The 18,049-nt window shown below is 44.3% G+C and overlaps 1 protein-coding gene across 1 annotated transcript in view; it reads left to right on the top strand.

Annotated features, from left to right (window-relative positions):
- Window positions 1–18,049, top strand: part of ryr2a (ryanodine receptor 2a (cardiac)) — a 109,148-nt gene that overhangs the window by 64,880 nt on the left and 26,219 nt on the right. Inside the window, exons 31-69 of the mRNA XM_041029386.1 lie at window positions 20–196; window positions 552–697; window positions 787–901; window positions 1,096–1,256; window positions 1,856–2,015; window positions 2,128–2,214; window positions 2,972–3,103; window positions 3,483–3,577; window positions 3,686–3,861; window positions 4,103–4,758; window positions 5,076–5,276; window positions 5,738–5,843; window positions 5,921–6,064; window positions 6,341–6,468; window positions 6,768–6,913; window positions 7,313–7,427; window positions 8,417–8,549; window positions 8,966–9,069; window positions 9,805–9,940; window positions 10,059–10,245; window positions 10,574–10,685; window positions 10,773–10,893; window positions 11,045–11,214; window positions 11,323–11,543; window positions 11,782–11,872; window positions 12,093–12,233; window positions 12,490–12,653; window positions 12,810–12,888; window positions 13,004–13,093; window positions 13,348–13,485; window positions 13,617–13,694; window positions 13,889–13,964; window positions 14,163–14,286; window positions 14,588–14,703; window positions 15,348–15,412; window positions 15,554–15,675; window positions 15,978–16,027; window positions 16,902–16,962; window positions 17,772–18,010. Of these exons, the coding sequence (XP_040885320.1) occupies window positions 20–196; window positions 552–697; window positions 787–901; window positions 1,096–1,256; window positions 1,856–2,015; window positions 2,128–2,214; window positions 2,972–3,103; window positions 3,483–3,577; window positions 3,686–3,861; window positions 4,103–4,758; window positions 5,076–5,276; window positions 5,738–5,843; window positions 5,921–6,064; window positions 6,341–6,468; window positions 6,768–6,913; window positions 7,313–7,427; window positions 8,417–8,549; window positions 8,966–9,069; window positions 9,805–9,940; window positions 10,059–10,245; window positions 10,574–10,685; window positions 10,773–10,893; window positions 11,045–11,214; window positions 11,323–11,543; window positions 11,782–11,872; window positions 12,093–12,233; window positions 12,490–12,653; window positions 12,810–12,888; window positions 13,004–13,093; window positions 13,348–13,485; window positions 13,617–13,694; window positions 13,889–13,964; window positions 14,163–14,286; window positions 14,588–14,703; window positions 15,348–15,412; window positions 15,554–15,675; window positions 15,978–16,027; window positions 16,902–16,962; window positions 17,772–18,010 (5,563 nt within the window). The remainder of the gene's footprint in view (window positions 1–19; window positions 197–551; window positions 698–786; window positions 902–1,095; window positions 1,257–1,855; window positions 2,016–2,127; window positions 2,215–2,971; window positions 3,104–3,482; window positions 3,578–3,685; window positions 3,862–4,102; window positions 4,759–5,075; window positions 5,277–5,737; window positions 5,844–5,920; window positions 6,065–6,340; window positions 6,469–6,767; window positions 6,914–7,312; window positions 7,428–8,416; window positions 8,550–8,965; window positions 9,070–9,804; window positions 9,941–10,058; window positions 10,246–10,573; window positions 10,686–10,772; window positions 10,894–11,044; window positions 11,215–11,322; window positions 11,544–11,781; window positions 11,873–12,092; window positions 12,234–12,489; window positions 12,654–12,809; window positions 12,889–13,003; window positions 13,094–13,347; window positions 13,486–13,616; window positions 13,695–13,888; window positions 13,965–14,162; window positions 14,287–14,587; window positions 14,704–15,347; window positions 15,413–15,553; window positions 15,676–15,977; window positions 16,028–16,901; window positions 16,963–17,771; window positions 18,011–18,049) is intronic.

Consider the following 18,049-nt stretch of genomic DNA (forward strand, 5'->3'; position numbering starts at 1 on the left):
TTATTCTTTTTCTTTGCAGGTGACGAGGATCGACGGGACGGTGGAGTCGTGTCCGTGCCTAAAGGTCACCCAGAGGTCGTTTGGGTCACAGAACAGTTACACTGACATTACCTTCTACAGACTGAGCATGCCCATAGAGTGTGTAGAGTCCTTCTCCAGGTCCCAGCCTAACGGCAGCCTCTTCTCACCAAAGAGGGTAAACACACACACAGACACACACACACACACACACACACACACACACACACACACACACACACACACACACACACACACACACACACACACACACACACACACGCGCGCACACTCAAATGCAAATCCCTCTGTTTTAAAGCAGTTTCCTCCAGTGCTGCAAATATAGCTGCCTGCTTAATTATCACATAAGTGGGCAGATGTTGCTATCGTGTGAAACTCAGGGCAAATAAAGTGAAACACTGGCTCAATATCATTACTGACTCTTAGACTGTGGCAGACCAGACATGTAACTGTACTTCAGATTCTAAATACACACGACCGTGTGTGCGGCGTGTTCGGTGTCTGTTCTGCAGGAGCTGGAGGACTTCGAAACCGTATCGGACTTCGAGGTCCTGATGAAGTCGTCTCACGGTCACAACGGTCCCAGCGGACCCGAGAGGGACGAATTCAACAACCACAAAGATTATAACCAGGAGAAGCCGTCCAAGCTCAAACAACGGTGAGCCCTCTGTCTCCTCGTATAAAGACAACTCATCGTGTGTGTGTGACCTCCGTGTTTAAACCTAAACCAGTTCTCTGCTCCACCAGGTTCATGCTGAAGAAGAACAAACCAGACAACAGCTGCCCCTCGTCTGCTCGTCTGTCAGAGGAAGTGATGGCCGATGACAGAGATGACTACGAATTCCTCATGCAAGCCTCCACTGTAAGGCAATACACATGCAAAATCAAAATGCATAAAACACTCAGACACATATGTACTGATGCCAGCTACCTGCTCCAGGAGAGCAAGTAAGACTCCAGATGCACAAGATGTTTCTGAAATGAATGCATTCTAAATGTTACAGAATGAATATATGGTGTCTATAGCTACTAAATTTGGCACCTCTCTCTATGCAGCACTACTACTCAGTGCGGATCTTCCCTGGTCAGGAGCCCAGCAGTGTGTGGGTAGGCTGGGTCACCTCTGACTTCCATCAGTACGACCCAGGTTTCGAGCTGCACAAGGTCCGGACTGTCACTGTGACCCTGGGAGACGAGAAAGGCAAAGTCCATGAGAGGTCAGTCAAGTTCCATCCGAAATTCTTCTTTTCTTTCAATTTTATGAAGGGCACAGATGTGCAGTTTAATCATGCTCTGATAAAAGGATGAGCGTTGGAGGTTTCCCCCACCGGCGGTTGCAGTGTCTATTCCATCATCGGGGAGCGTTTACAGGCAGTGTTGCCCACTTAGTGCCTTTGTCTCTAGATTTACAGACTCTTCAGTGACTTTGTTTTGTTCCAAAAAAGCTCTTAGTGACAAATGTGCCAGCTTTTTGAAGTCTCCATAGTAGAGAGTCTTGCCCAGTGAGCGCAAGGTTCGGGCTTTCCCTCCACAGACAGGCCTCTCTGTGCGTCTCATTCAGTTAAAGAGCACGGCAGCTGGCATAGATCTGAACGTTTCCCTCACTGGTTCATACCTGTTCCATTGTCTGACAAGAGACTTCCTGGAGAAGCGTCTTTCCATTTGCTGAGCTGTTGTTGTCATGCTTCGGTGTCACTGGCTCAGCTGTGTACCCAGCGCTTTGAGCTTGTTGTTGTGCGACTAAAACAGGGGACCACTGTGAGTGTGTTTGTTTGTTTTATTCTTGACTGGCTTTTCTTTATCCCGTGTCCTGCAGTATAAAGCGCAGTAACTGTTACATGGTGTGGGCTGGAGAGAGCAGCAGTCCTGGTCAGGGGAGGAACAACAACGGCTTAGAGATCGGCTGTCTGGTTGACACGACAAATGGGCTCCTGACCTTCACTGCCAACGGCAAAGAACTCAGCACATATTACCAGGTGAGATGTCTGAACTGGCGACCCTCCGATCAGCGACGTACATTAGCTTGGAACTCAGAGACTCGGAGCTTTAACTTGACTTTAATAACCAAACACTCTTTCTTCTCCACAGGTGGAGCCCAGTACTAAGCTGTTTCCTGCTGTCTTTGCCAAAGCCACCAGCCCCAACGTCTTCCAGTTTGAGCTGGGGCGAATAAAGGTGAGAGGAGGACACACATACACAAAGACAGCTGCTTCGTAATAAAATTAATTAAAGCAACGTCATAACAAACGTGAATAAATCCTGTCAGGAGAGGAAAAAGTGATACCTGCAGGTAAATTCAGTTATAATGACATGGAAAGGTGATATTCAGCAAGATGAAATGTAAACAACATGAGAACATGACTAAAATAGAAAAATTTACAATGAATAAAGTCAGACAGAGGATTTACTGTAAATAAATACAAGAATTATTATGAAGTTTCTTACTGAAATAGTAACAAATTATGATGAATATGTGAAGCAGGTAAAAAAACATGTTTGATGAGGTCAGTCTGGCTGAAATTTGTAATCACGTGGAATATTTAACAGTATTTGAATCATTGTTCTTAAAGTCATCAGACGGTTTATAATGGTTAAAAAAAAAATCTTTGTTCAGTTAAAAATGAAGCTGTAATATTTATTATGTAGTTGTTTAGAGATAAACTCTCCCTCTGTTTGTTTTAAAACCAGAGTGAACACATGGAAAAGCTCCAACAGCAAAACGATTGCACTCATCTATAAATCTGTCCCCTGTTGGGAAGACACAGTCCCTCTGTGGAATATGAATCTGTTCCATGACTGTTTTAAAATGATCTGACCGTGAACTCACATCAGTGTGGAATAATGCTCTTCTGACCCTCCCAGCCTCATCCTGTGTGCTGCTGCTGCTGCTGCTGCTGTAACATTCGTCTCACGCGTCTCTGTTTCCAATCAGAATGTGATGCCTCTGTCAGCCGGTCTGTTTAAGAGCGAGAGGAAGAACCCTGTCCCTCAGTGCCCTCCACGGCTTCATGTGCAGTTCCTTACTCCTGTTTTATGGAGTCGTGTGCCCAACCATTTCCTCAAGGTAACCAAAATGTAGACGTGGCTTTGTGATTGAATGTGCTAACAGCTGGGACACAGCTTCCATCTTACACTCAGCTTACTTCTCAGCATGAGACCCCTTCTAGAAGTGTATCTGAAACTCTGTTGCCTACGTCTGAGTATGGAAATGATGCTGAGCTCCTGATATTAGCTGCTTATTTCATCTAATGTTACCTCCAAACTGTACAACAGTACAGACAGTATGCGTGGTTGACAGACGGGCTGCTGTGCCTCACAGCGAGCTGATCCTGAGTCAGTTGCCGCTGGCCAGAAGTACTCATCAGAAAATAGCATGAAACTTAATGTATGCTGCCTGTGAAGTGCTAACAGTTATCTGTTTTTGTTTTTTTTTCTTTGTTCAGGTGTCCACATCCAGAGTGAATGACAGGCATGGCTGGTTAGTCCAGTGCAAAGAACCTCTGCAGTTCATGTCTCTGCACATACCTGAGGAGAACAGGTGGGGTACACACAGCTACTTGCATACACTACATGCACACATTTCCTTGATCCTCCTGCTCCCTCGTTTCTCACGCAGTCTCTTTCTCTCTCTCTGTGTGTGGTCCAGGTCGGTGGATGTCCTGGAGCTGTCGGAGCAGAGGGACTTATTAAAGTTTCACTACCATACCCTCAGACTGTACTCTGCAATCTGTGCTCTGGGAAACAACCGGGTGGCACATGCCCTCTGCTCCCATGTCCACGAAGCGCAGCTCCTGCACGCTATAGAGAATAAGTACATGCCAGGTAACACACGCAAAGCATGTATAAAGAATAGCTGCATGCAAAGTAATAGAGTCTCTGTCCCTGAGAAGTAAGTAGAGGACAGAAAATAGTCAGAGCTTGCTGACGCACTCAGAAACATCACGAGTGACGCAACACAGGGTCATAAGGTGTTTCAGTATCATAAAACCTCACCCAGTCCGACAGAAGCAGTGTGGGAGGGAGGCATTATAATATAATCTTCCTGTCCGTCTCTCCCCCACAGGGTTGCTTCGCGCGGGCTACTACGACCTCCTCATCGACATCCACCTGAGCAGCTACGCCACGGCTCGCCTCATGATGAACAACGAGTACATCGTTCCCATGACGGACGAAACGAAGAGCATCACCCTGTTTCCCGACGAGAAGAAGAAACATGGCCTGCCAGGCATTGGGCTCAGCACCTCCCTGAGACCCAGAATGCACTTCTCATCTCCAAGCTTTGTCTGCGGGACCGGGTCGTTGTACCGTAACAACGGCAACAGCGGATCAGGATCGGGAGAGTGTTTCCAATACAGCCCTGAATTCCCCTTAGATATACTGAAAATCAAAACCATTGAGATGCTGACAGAGGCGGTGCAGGAGGGAAGCATGCACGTACGGGATCCAATAGGAGGCAGCACCGAGTTCCTCTTCGTCCCCCTCATCAAGCTCCTCTACACCATGCTCATCATGGGCGTTTTTCAGGACGGAGATCTGAAGACCATTCTCCGACTGATCGAACCGTCTGTGTTCTCTGAGAGGCGAGAAGGGCAGGAGGAGCTGCACACGGAGCTGGAGGTGGTGAAGGAGGTGGAGACTCAAGGAGGAGGGGATGGAGGGAGGAACATGCCCAAAGAAGGACTGTTACAGATGAAGCTCCCAGAGCCTGTAAAACTCCAGGTAACAGTCGGTAACGTCGTATCTCAGTTTGGAAATGCAGTTATATTTTTCTGCTATATCAGATTAGTGGTATATTTACAGACATAGGTTTCAGTGTTAAAATATCACATATAATTATCTTTTATGGGAACTAGAATAGAGAATACACAGTGGCTCAACATGTTTTTTCACTGAGAGATGTTATTTAAAGGTAACTAAGCTTTTACTAAGCTAAGATTCTATGAAACTTTGGCTAAAATTAAATTAATAACTTCTCTTGACATTAATTAGCCTAATGGTGTATTTATAGCTTTGTATGTATATGTGTGTGTGCGCAGATGTGCCACGTGCTCCAGTACCTGTGCGACTGCCAGGTGCGCCATCGCATCGAGGCGGTGGTGGCCTTCTCCGACGACTTCGTGGCCTGTCTCCAAGACAACCAGCGGTTCCGCTACAACGAGGTGATGCTGGCGCTCAACATGTCGGCAGCTCTCACTGCCAAGAAGACCAAAGAGTTCAGATCGCCTCCACAGGAACAGGTAGGAAACACCGCGAACGAACGGAAGAGTTCAGGAGAAAAGATGCATCGGAGTCAGGTCAAGTCCAGCCTGTGCAGAAACAAACAGAAGACCACAGACGTGGAGACACATTGAATTAAAGGAGCTAAGATAATCGAACATATTTTATATCACATTAGATACTGAAATTGAGCTGAAGCCTTGTAGCCCCGGATGCCAGTCAGTTCTCTTTTTATCCCATTCTGTGTTGAACAGACTCAGCCTTGCAGTGTATGATTCACCCATTTTTTTCTGCTGCTTTGGTTCTTAGTGCACATGGAGACATTTACTTTAAATGCACTTGTAGCCTCAAGAAAAATAGCATCATCTGTTCCACTCAAACCCAGGACGGAGTAAATGTTGTGTTCCTGTGATGTAAGCTCATCAGCGGTGTGCAGTGAACAGGACTTGTGTCACAGCCATATCTCCACGTGTTCCTGCAGATCAACATGTTACTGAACTTTAAGGACGAGAAGCAGGAGTGTCCCTGTCCTGAGTACATCCGAGAGCAGCTGCTCGACTTCCACGAAGACCTGATGAGACACTGTGGTAAACTACCAGTCAGCTTCACCTACACAGTCAAAAAAACACATTTGCGCTGTGCACTGATCTCTCCATTCTGTCAGGTATAGAGTTGGATGAGGACAGAGGGATAGACGGTGACAGTGACTTCACCATCCGAGGTCGGCTCATCTCATTGGTGGAGAAAGTGACTTACCTGAAGAAGAAGATGGCCAACCTGCCGAAGGAGAAAAAAGACAGGAAACCCAGTAAGTCCTGTGTCCAGCCAGCAGTGAGGTATATTTCCTCATTTGATTCATTAGGCCTAAATACTATGCTAATTTTTTACATGTTACATATTTAACAAGTGGAAAATTCTGAGTATGTTGCACGATCCAGCAGACACATTACAGACTCCAGTGCTAGCAGCACTTTAAGGGGTTCTAGAAGTAAAAAAAAAAAAAAAAAAAATACAGAAAAGAAATGGAGAAGATAATACCCCAGCGTCCTCTTCCTCTCTCTCCTCTCTCTCTCTGTCACTACAGGCACGTTACAGCAGCTGATCTCAGATACGATGGTCCGCTGGGCTCAGGAGTCAGTGATTGAGGATCCAGAGCTGGTCAGAGCCATGTTTGTCCTGCTGCACCGCCAGTATGATGGCATTGGAGGACAGGTTGGTGTGTGTGTGTGCGTGTGTGTGTGCCCAGATCCTGTTTGCTCATTAAAACGCATTTAAAAAATGTCGGTTTCCGAGTCGGTTAATTGTCTGTGTGGCTTCACATAAAGTCTCACACCAAAGCATATTTATACATTCAAATCAGTTAGTCAGTTTGGTAGTTGTGGCATTGATTTGTTTATCTGTAACAACTTTTTTTCAGTACTATACAATATCACATCAAAAAATCGTCAAAAATCAAGCCTCTGACCACAAAGGAAACGTGTATCTGTCCTTCTCTCTCTCTCTGTGTCAAGGTGCGGGCTCTTCCTAAGACCTACACTATAAATTCGGTATCCATCGAGGACACCATCAACCTGTTGGCCGCTCTGGGTCAGATCAGGTCTCTGCTGAGTGTCCGCATGGGGAGAGAGGAGGAGAAGCTGATGATCCGGGGGCTGGGGTGAGGACGCACTCGTCTGTCAGGCTCCAGAACACTTTGATTATGTTTAGATCTGATTTGATTTTTAAAGGGGATTTACTCCCCTGTTCCTCTTCCCTCTCTTTCTTGTTAATCACTCACTTCCTGTTTGTCAGGGTATTTGACAACTGGACAAATGTCTATGCTCTAACTGAAAATAATACTTATGTCTTATTCTCAGTATGTTCCTGTATGCTCACTCATGTTTCTTATTTAGTATTTGACACTGCATCTCAAATTAGTCTAATCTAAAATTCAGTCTGTAGCTGATATCAGCTAATTCCCTGACTGACTGGACTGACTGTGTATAACATTCAGTCAGTGGTTATAAATCTGACGAGAGCTTTAATGGCGTTTTGACTCCACGTTCTTCCCCTGTAGTGATATCATGAACAACAAGGTGTTTTACCAGCATCCTAACCTGATGAGAGCTCTGGGGATGCACGAGACCGTCATGGAGGTGATGGTCAACGTTCTCAGTGGAGGAGACTCGAAGGTATGAAGTCTGTTGATGCTACAGAGCCAGAAAACAGAAAGTTTTCTAAAGTTAAATCAATCACAGATCTCTTCTCCAGTACAGTGCATCTGAGCAACAACATACAGAGAGTAGTAAAGTAGTGATTAAGTAGTTCTGTTACTATTGGAGTTTTTATTATCAGAAGCAGAATCGGAAAAAAACTTTATTGATCCCCACTAGGAAATGTACACGTTTACGCACATTGATCACAACAGTTACAGCAAACAACCAAATAAAAAACAAGTTATGTGTTCATTAAAGGTGTCAAACTATTAGAATGGGAGCCATAATAAAGTGGTGCTGAGCATCGCAGTCAAGGTTTAGAGCAAATTTTAAAAAACAGAGGGAGGAATGGTCAGGGTCAGCCGAGATCGACAGTGTCTTCATCCAAACTTGTCTGTCCTCAATCTGTTAACAAAAAGCCATTTTACACTGTAGGTTCACATACCATGACATCAAACAGAAGGTTAAAATGGTCTCCACAGGTCCTTTCTGCAGACTGCAGATGCATTGGAGTCAAAGTTCTTGTCATTCACGTGTTCCCAGGTGCTTGTAATCGATGTTTGAAGAGACGCAGTATGAATAGTAACGTCTGTAGGCGGTTCAGATCACAGCCACACTTTTCTCCATCGCTCTCTCAGCTCTCTTCCCTCGTCTTTTGTTCCTCCTCTGCATCCTTTGTGTGTCCTCCTCCTGATTTCTGCGAGGACGTACGTTGTTCCAGCTTAATTAGGTTACAGTAAGCAAACTTTAACAAGAATGACAAAGGATGAAAGCTAAAGAGTTGGAAAAGTAAGAAAAAACAAAGAGTGACTTCAACTGGCTGCATCAGCCTTACCAATAATAAAAAAATGGACAAGTATAGAAACAAAGTGATGAGAAAACATAATGGAAAATATACCATTTATAATGAGTGGACAATTTTGTGTAATGACTCTTTGCCTGATGTTTTTTTTTTTCCTCCCCAGGAAATAACCTTTCCTAAAATGGTGGCCAACTGCTGTCGCTTTCTCTGTTATTTCTGTCGAATCAGTCGTCAGAACCAGAAAGCCATGTTTGACCACCTGAGCTACCTGCTGGAGAACAGCAGCGTCGGCCTCGGTGAGTGTGTCATTGCGAGAGTAGATCTATGGTGATGGGTTTTTTTTTTTTAACATCAGATAGAATGAACTGTGTGGGAGATGCACGCACAGCACACACACATTAGGGATTCAAAAAAATTCTACAAAGGAAGTTGTTAGAAGATAATCAATGTTAGGTTAACGTTAAGAGCAAAGAGCGATCCGCTGATACACTGGGTATATGACACTATGAAGCAGATGTGGATCCAACCTAAGTCTGAAGTAACAGCAGCATCCAATAAATCACTACAGGTACTGGATTCAAGAGGGTGGATGTGGACAGTATGTGACACAAACACTCGTATTCATCATGTCTTTGACCCTTTGTCCCTTATTGCTGTTTGAACAGTGCTGTAACAGATAAATCTCTGATGTACCGTCTTTTCCTCTCCTCAGCTTCTCCATCCATGCGAGGCTCGACTCCTCTCGACGTGGCTGCAGCATCAGTCATGGATAATAATGAGTTGGCCCTGGCTCTGAGAGAGCCCGACCTGGAGATGGTGAGGTGGACAAACATTTATACAAACACACACACAACGACAAGTCATGCCACAATGAATCAGAAATGCATGTCGAAATGTAATGTAATGAAGCAAAACTAAATTTCAAAGGACTAGGACAAAGGACTAAGTCAAGGTGAGGCAAGTAACAATAAAACTACACAAAATATCACACTTTGTGAACTATATAGCAACAGGGTGGAGTTTCACCAGGATACAGTGGCCTCTGTACAGTATGGTACAGGTGTTTTTTTTTTTTTCTGTGACTTGCTTGGACCAGAATTTCCCTTGTTTAGAAAAAAGAAATGACAGTTGCTGCACTACGTTTGAAGACGGCTGCTACAAGCATTGCAGATTGTCTTGAGAAGCTGGAAGCAGTTACTGTTAGATTTTTTTTTTTTTTTTTTTTTTTTTTTTTCTTTTTGCTGTGTTGCAGAAAAAGCTAATTGTTCATCTCCCTTTTCCTGTGATGTGTTTATCAGTGACACACTGTAATACTGTAATACATGCACTTGGTAATACAGTGTAAGTCAAGTGATAATCAATCTGTCCTGACTTTACAAGTTGGTGAGAATTGCAGTTCAAAACCACCATAAATAATTCCAACGCTAAGACAGACAGTGTGCAGTGAGTTATGCCTTCCTTCATGACACATTCAGGTGTGAAGAAGTGTTCTTTTTTTTCTTTTTTTTTTTTTTTTCTTTTTTTAATTTCTTTTCATTTCTGCCTCTGCAGGTGGTGCAGTACCTGGCCGGCTGTGGGCTGCAGAGCTGTGTGATGCTGGTGCGTAAAGGTTATCCTGACATCGGCTGGAACCCTGTGGAGGGGGAACGCTACCTCGACTTCTTGCGCTTTGCTGTCTTCTGCAACGGTGAGCGTTCGTCAGATCAGTCACATTATTCTCAATGAAGCTCTTTTTCTCCACCTTTGTCAGAGTAGTATGTGTCAGGTTTGTACTGTCACAAACACTCCTGCTGTTCTGTGGTCAGGTGAAAGCGTGGAGGAGAATGCCAACGTTGTGGTGAGGCTTCTGATTCGCAGACCCGAATGTTTCGGCCCTGCTCTTCGGGGCGAAGGTGGGGATGGGTTGTTGGCAGCGGTGGAGGAGGCCATTAAGATCTCTCAGGATCCCACCAGGGACGGTCCTTCTCCTACATCTGAGAGCAGCAAAACACTGTAAGACTAGAATATCTGTCACATCGTAATATTGGTATTAGAGAATGTAATACTTATATACTAATATAAAGTATTAGATAATGAGATTTTAGGGTGTATGTACAGTTTCACTGTGTGCTGTATTTGTCTGTAGCAACATTTACAAGGAGCTCAACAGTTAAGTAAATCAGTGCATGTCCATTTTTCTGAATGGACAGAAAATCCACACTGTCATTTGTTGCTGTAGTGAGGAATTATGGGACACCAGCATGTGTTTGAGGGCAGAGTAGTCTGAAGCACTTAGTATTGTTTATGTGTGTCATGTTATTGTGTGTGTGTGTGTGTGTAGCAGTGACATGCTGGAAGAGGAGGAAGACGATACCATCCACATGGGGAACGCCATCATGACCTTCTATGCTGCTCTCATTGACCTGCTAGGTCGCTGTGCTCCAGAGATGCATGTGAGTGACAGAAACACACACACACACACACACACACAGACTCATACATGTCACATGCTCATACTAACCTACCTTATTCCACATCAGCTGATCCATGCTGGGAAAGGGGAAGCCATCCGTATCAGAGCCATCCTGAGGTCTCTCATTCCTATTGAAGACCTGGTGGGAGTCATCAGCATTCCATTCTCCATGCCCAGCCTGGCTAAAGGCAAGTGAACCCACCCCAGCACCCGCCCCAACCTCCTGTGCATGAAACAACTGATCCTGATTTTAAACAGGTCCAGCTTAGGACACAAATAAACGGCAGTATTATGTTATTTCAATCTTTAAACCTGTTTCTCATGTCTGTGCACGTATAGATGGCATGGTGGTGGAGCCAGACATGTCAGCCGGTTTCTGTCCGGACCATAAAGCAGCCATGGTGCTGTTCCTGGACCGGGTCTATGGTATAGAAGACCAGAATTTCTTGCTTCACCTCCTGGAGGTCGGATTTTTACCAGACCTGAGAGCTGCTGCCTCTCTGGACACTGTGAGTGTGAGTGTGTCCATGTGTGGGTGTAGTGAGTAATGTCATGTTTATCATGTTCATACTGTAGCGTGACATATTCTCGTCCTCTGTCTCTGTGATTCGTGTCAGGTTGCTCTCAGCGCCACAGACATGGCACTCGCCCTCAACAGGTACCTGTGCACAGCTGTGTTGCCTCTCTTGACTAAGTGCGCACCGCTGTTTGCGGGGACAGAGCCGTTCGCCTCGCTGATTGACTCACTCCTCCACACGGTTTACCGCCTGTCCAAAGGCTGCTGCCTCACCAAGGCCCAGAGGGACGCCATCGAAGAGTGTCTGCTGGCTGTTTGTGGGTAAGACGGAGAGGTTTTATTGAGTCATCGGAATCCCACGGTGTGAGTTATTGTGAAAACACCTGGGAAAGAATGTTGGGAAAACAAAATAAAGTCAGAATCAGAGTTGTGGCTGAGGCCTGCCCTTGAAGTTTTATTTGAACTACTTTTTTTTTTTTGTTGTCTTTAGATCAGATTGTACTCCAGTATGTTTTTGCAAATAACCAACCAGTGTATGTATATTCTTAATAATACGCAGGAAGCTGAGACCCTCAATGATGCAGCATCTGCTGAGGAGGCTGGTGTTTGACGTGCCCCTGCTCAATGAACACACCAAGATGCCTCTTAAGGTGAGAAACGAGTTATATCTCTGCTCAGTCTCAGTCCAAAGATGCTCAGCTTAACACCAGGTGAGGTTTTCCACTCCAGCATCAAATCATGATCATGGTCATTTTGAATACTTGAATACTTTATGGTCAAGCGACCCTTCGTTGTGCCAGTGGCTGCACTTGTTTAGCAATAACGGCTCTTGCAGATGGTTTGATGAACATCCTGTTTGACTTTCCCCAGCTGCTGACCAATCACTACGAGCGCTGTTGGAAGTATTACTGCCTGGCTGGAGGCTGGGGCAACTTTGGCGCCGCATCAGATGAAGAACTTCACCTCTCCAGGAAATTGTTTTGGGGAATATTTGATGCTCTGTCATACAAGGTGAGACTCTTTAAGGACTCACAAGAGATAGATTTATTAAAGATGTATCAGATATAGTCCTCAGAATGGCTCAGGCTCCAAAAATGTAACTTCCTCAGTGCCACATCTCTTTGTTAGACCTTCATTATCGGGTAACCTGGTCATATCATAACTCCAGAGCTCCAGTTTGTAAATCAAAATTGAAAATTCATATGAAGTAAATTTGCAGTGCTATGTAATGACATATGAACGATCACAATGTCTCTTTGTGATCCAGCAATACGACCAGGAGCTGTTTAAGCTGGCATTGCCATGTCTCAGTGCTGTGGCGGGAGCTCTTCCTCCAGACTATATGGAGTCCAACTACATGGCCATGATGGAGAAACAGGCATCCATGGACTCAGAGGGAAACTTCACTCCACAGCCTGCAGACACCACCAAGTACACAATATATTTATTATTATTTTATACAACATCATGCTCTTAAATGTTTGACATGTTTATGCTTTCCCAGTTATATTTTGTTGCAAATCCAAACTGAGAATTTTACCTTAAAGTTACAAAAATAGTGATTTATCAAACACTTTTTTTTTCCAGTGTGACCGTCCCAGAGAAATTGGACTATTTCATAACCAGATACGCAGAGCACAACCATGAAAAGTGGTGTATAGAGAAGGTAATAAGGCAACAGGTGCTAGTCCTGTCACTTAATTCATCAATGGATTAATGAGTAGTTATATTATGGAAGAAAATGCTTGAATTTTGAAATACCTCTCATGTATGTTATTCAGTTTTCCAAAGGCTGGTCATACGGGGAAGAGATATGTGAACTCAGCAAGACCCACCCGTTACTGAAGCCATACAAAGGCCTCTCTGAAAAGGTAGTCTGCATACATCTCATCTCCAGCCTAGCATGAGTCTGCGGGCGTTACCCAAAAGACCAGCTCCTTCACTGAAGCCTTGAAGCTTTCTATGATTAAACAATGACAGCTGAAGAACAGTGTTGGATTAGGACGGATCTTTTTAAAGACTTTTCTTTTGAAAAGAGCTGCAGTGAAAGGGCTCGTCTTAATTGCTCTACACCACTGGACATTTTTATAGTGGAGTAAATGAAGCTGGGTTGGTGTTGTTGTAGGATAAGGAGTCATACTGCTGGTCGGTCAGAGAGTCTCTGAAGACCATGCTGTCGTGGGGCTGGAGCATCGACAGGATCAGAGAGGGAGACCGTGCCAGCCTCCACAACAAGTCCAGGAGGATATCACAGGCGAGCCAGGTACGCACTGACGCATACAACACCAGCAGACACACACAACTACACAAACACAGGCATACACATTGAATTTAGCTATAATAAAGAGCATTCCTGCAGAAATAGCAATAGACAGCATGTCTTCTCCTCCACAGCTGTCTTTTGAAGGAGCTCCAGCTTTCAGCCCAAGACCCATTGATATGAGCAATGTTACACTGTCCAGAGACATGCAGGTGGGTTACTGTTGACACAACAGGGTCAAACATTATACAGGATATGATCAAATAAAAGAAAGATTTATCAATCCGGAGCTTAATCTGAGCTTTTGGATCACTTAGGGACAATATTGATATGAATATAAAATCTAGAAGGTGTTAAGGATTTGTGCTGTACACAATCACATATGTTTTATGTTATATTTGTCCAGTCTATGGCAGAGCTCCTTGCAGAGAATTATCATAACATCTGGGCCAGGAAGAAGAAAATGGAGCTGGAAGCTAAAGGTAAAGCTACCACAGCACGTCCACACATTGTTTCCTCTAACATTTCTCTTTATTTTCATCACGTTTCATCACCAGCAGCTTTCACTGGGGCCATCACTTGGATAAATATGTCAAAAAAGCCATTAATACAGTTAACTAAAAAGATGTGTGTACTTGTCCCCTGTCCTGCTGCGTCGTCGTCGTCGTCGTCGTCTCCAGGTGGCGGAAACCATCCCCTGCTGGTTCCTTATGATACGCTGACTGCCAAAGAGAAATCCAAAGACAGAGAAAAAGCACAAGACATCCTCAAGTTCCTCCAGATCAACGGGTACACTGTGTCCAGGTGGGGACATAGACAAACACTCCACACACAGATTAGAACCAAAGTACAACTGCATTTTGTATGAGTGTGATTGAATGATTGAATTCAAATATAAGTCGTGGCTGATGACGCACAGTTCGATAGGTATGTTGTCTGATGTGATCGTGACAGGGGCAAATAAACAGGGGCAGGAGAACCAGGCAAAAAAAGCAGAAGGGTGGGGGTTACTGCAGGGCAGCAAAGACGGGCAGAGGATGAATGAAAAACGAGTGTGTGTCCCTGAATGTCACACCCTTTTCTGATTGTGTTTGTCGTCTTCCAGAGGTGTGAAGTCCCAGGAGCTGGACACTCCAGCTATAGAGAAGCGATTTGCCTACACCTTCCTCCAGCAGCTCATCACATACGTGGACCAGGCCCACCAACACATGATGGAGTTCGGTGAGACTCTTCCTCCAGTAGGAGTGGTATTATTTTAGCTGTGTCTGTGATTTGTAGTAGCTGCAGATATAATCTGTGTTGTTAGGCTCATGCCAGTCTGCCCTAATCCATATTCATGTAACAAAGACTCCTGGGATAAATTTCTAAATCACACGATGTCCCCAGGGGAAAAGAACCCAAAAGCAGAGATATGATTCAGTGAAGTAACTTTTAATGAAAATGGAAGTACATGCAGGTAGATGAATCAAAGAAAACGCACAGGAACAGGCAAACGAGGGAACACAGCCAGGGACTCAAACATATGAGCTGACAGAGCCTCTTCTTCTTCTTCTTTTTCTTCTTCTTCTTCTTCTTCTGCTGCTTTCTGGTTTTACAGCAGTTGGCATCTGTTAGTTGTATTACTATCACTTGCTGTGACCAGTTCTGAGTTTACTCATAATTATTTGTTCCTTCCTCTTGGTTCCTGTATTCCTTACCCCTCCTACTTTACTTTGTATTTCGTCTAAATGCCTTCTCTGCGTTGTGCTATCCCCATGCTATTGCCACTGTTTGATTATTTCCCTCCAATATTAATCCTTTGCTTGGAATGTAAAGTAGGAAGCATTTGTTCTCTGATTATTATTATTTTGTCAAATGTCACTTAGACCTGGGAACAAGACCGAAGGGAGAGAAGATTCCTCACGAGCAGCAGATTAAGTTCTTTGGAAAGGTGAGAGCTCTTCTGCTGATCAGCTTCTGTCCATCAGAGACCGGTGGTTTACTGAAACTGACCCAAAAAAAAAGGAGTGGGTTGGTTTGAAAGCCAACCAGAGGTAAATTCCACTGTGTGTCTATGCTATTTAACCCACAGGTTGTCTTGCCATTGGTGGATCAGTACTTTAAAAACCATAGGCTGTACTTCCTGTCCACGGCCATCCATCCAATCAGCAGTGGCGGTCATGCCTCCAACAAGGAGAAGGAGATGGTGACCAGGTGAGTGTGGTAGACGATACAGCTGCAAATAGACTTAAAGCCAATGATGCCAGTATCACTCTTTCTCTTTTAGTGCTTAAATGAGTAATATATTTATACATGTGTATGACAGTCATTGAGCTGCTGGACGTCTCAGCAGCTTGACATTAGGCTGTATGCCTTTATATATCTCCTGCACTTTCTGTTTTCCCTTGGGTCTCACTCATTTGATCATCTCTCACCTTTTCTTTCATCCATTTCTCCGCTTTCCTCTCCACCTCCTCCTCCTCCTCCTCCTCACTCCTCTCATCGAATCTTTTCAGTCTTTTCTGCAAACTGGGAGTTCTTGTCAGACATAGGATATCCTTGTTTGGTAAGGATGGTTTATGCCTAATGCTAAGGCTTGGTTTAATGAGCGCTGAATGTCTTGAGTGGGTTCATGACGTGCCAGCCGTGTCATGAACCCACAATACAGTATGTGTCCCACAAAAAAATAAAAATAAAAAGCTTAGGGTGCAACAAATGAAACACTATCTCAAACTGTTCCTGGTCTAAAGGGAAGCTGCTAAACATTCCATCTATTAGCTTTAAAAAAAAAAAAAAAAATTATTAGAATTACTGTTAATTTTCAACTACACTAAGCGCATCAAGTATCAACTGTGTGTGACCATGTGTGCATGCGTGTGTGCATGTCTGCATGATACTGTTGGAGTGTGTGTGTTTGATCCTCTGTTCAGCAGCTGTGTGTGTTGTGTGTGGTAATGTGATGCAACCTGTGCCACCGTATGGAAGCGTGGAGAGCGTTCCACCGAGTCGTTCTCCTCAAAGTAAAAAGGTGTTCTGCACATTAAACCTTCATACAACTGGAAACGTACATTCAGACTACTGTTCCATTTCAGTATTGATTATTATTGTATTTATTAGGCAGTTACCATGGTAATATTTCATATTTCTTACCTTTGCATGCTTTTTAGACACTGTAAAAGACTTAGAGTTGATAAGTTTGTAATATATGGATTGTACAGCGTGTCCTCTCTTATACATATAACAGTTTTCATTTTTTACTGGAACATCCTTTTTCTTTGAATACGATGCTCCTCTGTAGTTTTTTTACTAAAACACCAACATGACGGAGGTGATTGTTCAGATTTGGTTTTCAGACAGTTCCATCTGATTGTCCAGCAGGTACATCAGCGGTCGTTTTGTCCGTTTACACTCATCATATGATCCTCTCTGCTGCTCTCCAGGTAACAACGCCACATCCATAGTCAACTGTCTGCAGATACTGGGACAAAGCCTGGACGCCAGGTAAAGAAAGAGGGACATTTTTTCTGTGTCCACACAGAGAGTCAAAACTCTGTGTAATTAATTGCAGGCGTCGTATTATTGAGTTCATATGATCAGGACAGCATTTGGAGCAAACCAGTGAAATGCTTCTGTTGCACATAAGTCAAAAATGGCAGAGAACTGTGATGGAAGGGAGAACCAGGATGCTGATGTCAGGGAGGGACTGCAGGCGTTACTAGATAGGTTTGTTCTTGGAGGTTGGAGGCCATTTTTTTTAGACTTCTACATTGTGTTCATCCAATGTTTGCCACGCAAATGTCCAGTGTTTTTGTATGGAAATGCAATCCCTCGTATGCTACTGTTACAGTAAGTCAGATCGCATTTTGTCCTATAAAAAATATTAACGCTCTTATTTGAGTTCCACATCTCATGGTCCAGTTCAGTCAGTCGTCTAAATTGACTGGCGCTTTCTTTGGCAAACATTTTTCCAATAACTTCTCACTGATGTATGTCGTGATTTTACTGCTGCCTTCTTTTTCCAGCTGCTCCCTCTTTGTGTATAGAGCTCAGACGTCTTTGCGTTGGCCAGGTTAAAGAATCTCCATTAGCACTGCCTTGCAGCTCTTTCTCAGTTTTTTGGGAACAAAGTCACTTCAGGAAGGCTTATTAAGCTGCATCCACCCAGCGCTTGGGTTGCTGCGGTAACCCTGACTCCAGTCAAAGGTCATGCTTTGAGCAATGAGACTGAGATCATCATCATTGGCCTCAATATAAATATAATAACTAATCAAGTTCTGTATTTTTTAAACCTAACTCTCCCCATAAACCAGGACAGTGATGAAGACTGGTCTGGAGTCAGTGAAGGTGGCTCTGCGCTCGTTCTTTGTCAGTGCAGCAGAGGATCTGGAGAAGACGCAGGAGAACCTGAAGCTCGGTCAGTTCACCCACAGCAGGGAGCAGCCGCGAGGCGTCACTCAGATCATCAACTACACCACCTTCGCCCTGCTGCCCGTCCTCTCCTCCCTGTTCGAACACATCGGACAGAACGTGTTTGGAGAGGACCTCATACGTGAGTACCGACGATGTTCGCATTTGCATATTAGTTAAA

Source organism: Toxotes jaculatrix, chromosome 21 (assembly GCF_017976425.1).
Source record: "Toxotes jaculatrix isolate fToxJac2 chromosome 21, fToxJac2.pri, whole genome shotgun sequence".
NCBI classification, from domain to species: Eukaryota; Metazoa; Chordata; class Actinopteri; family Toxotidae; genus Toxotes; species Toxotes jaculatrix.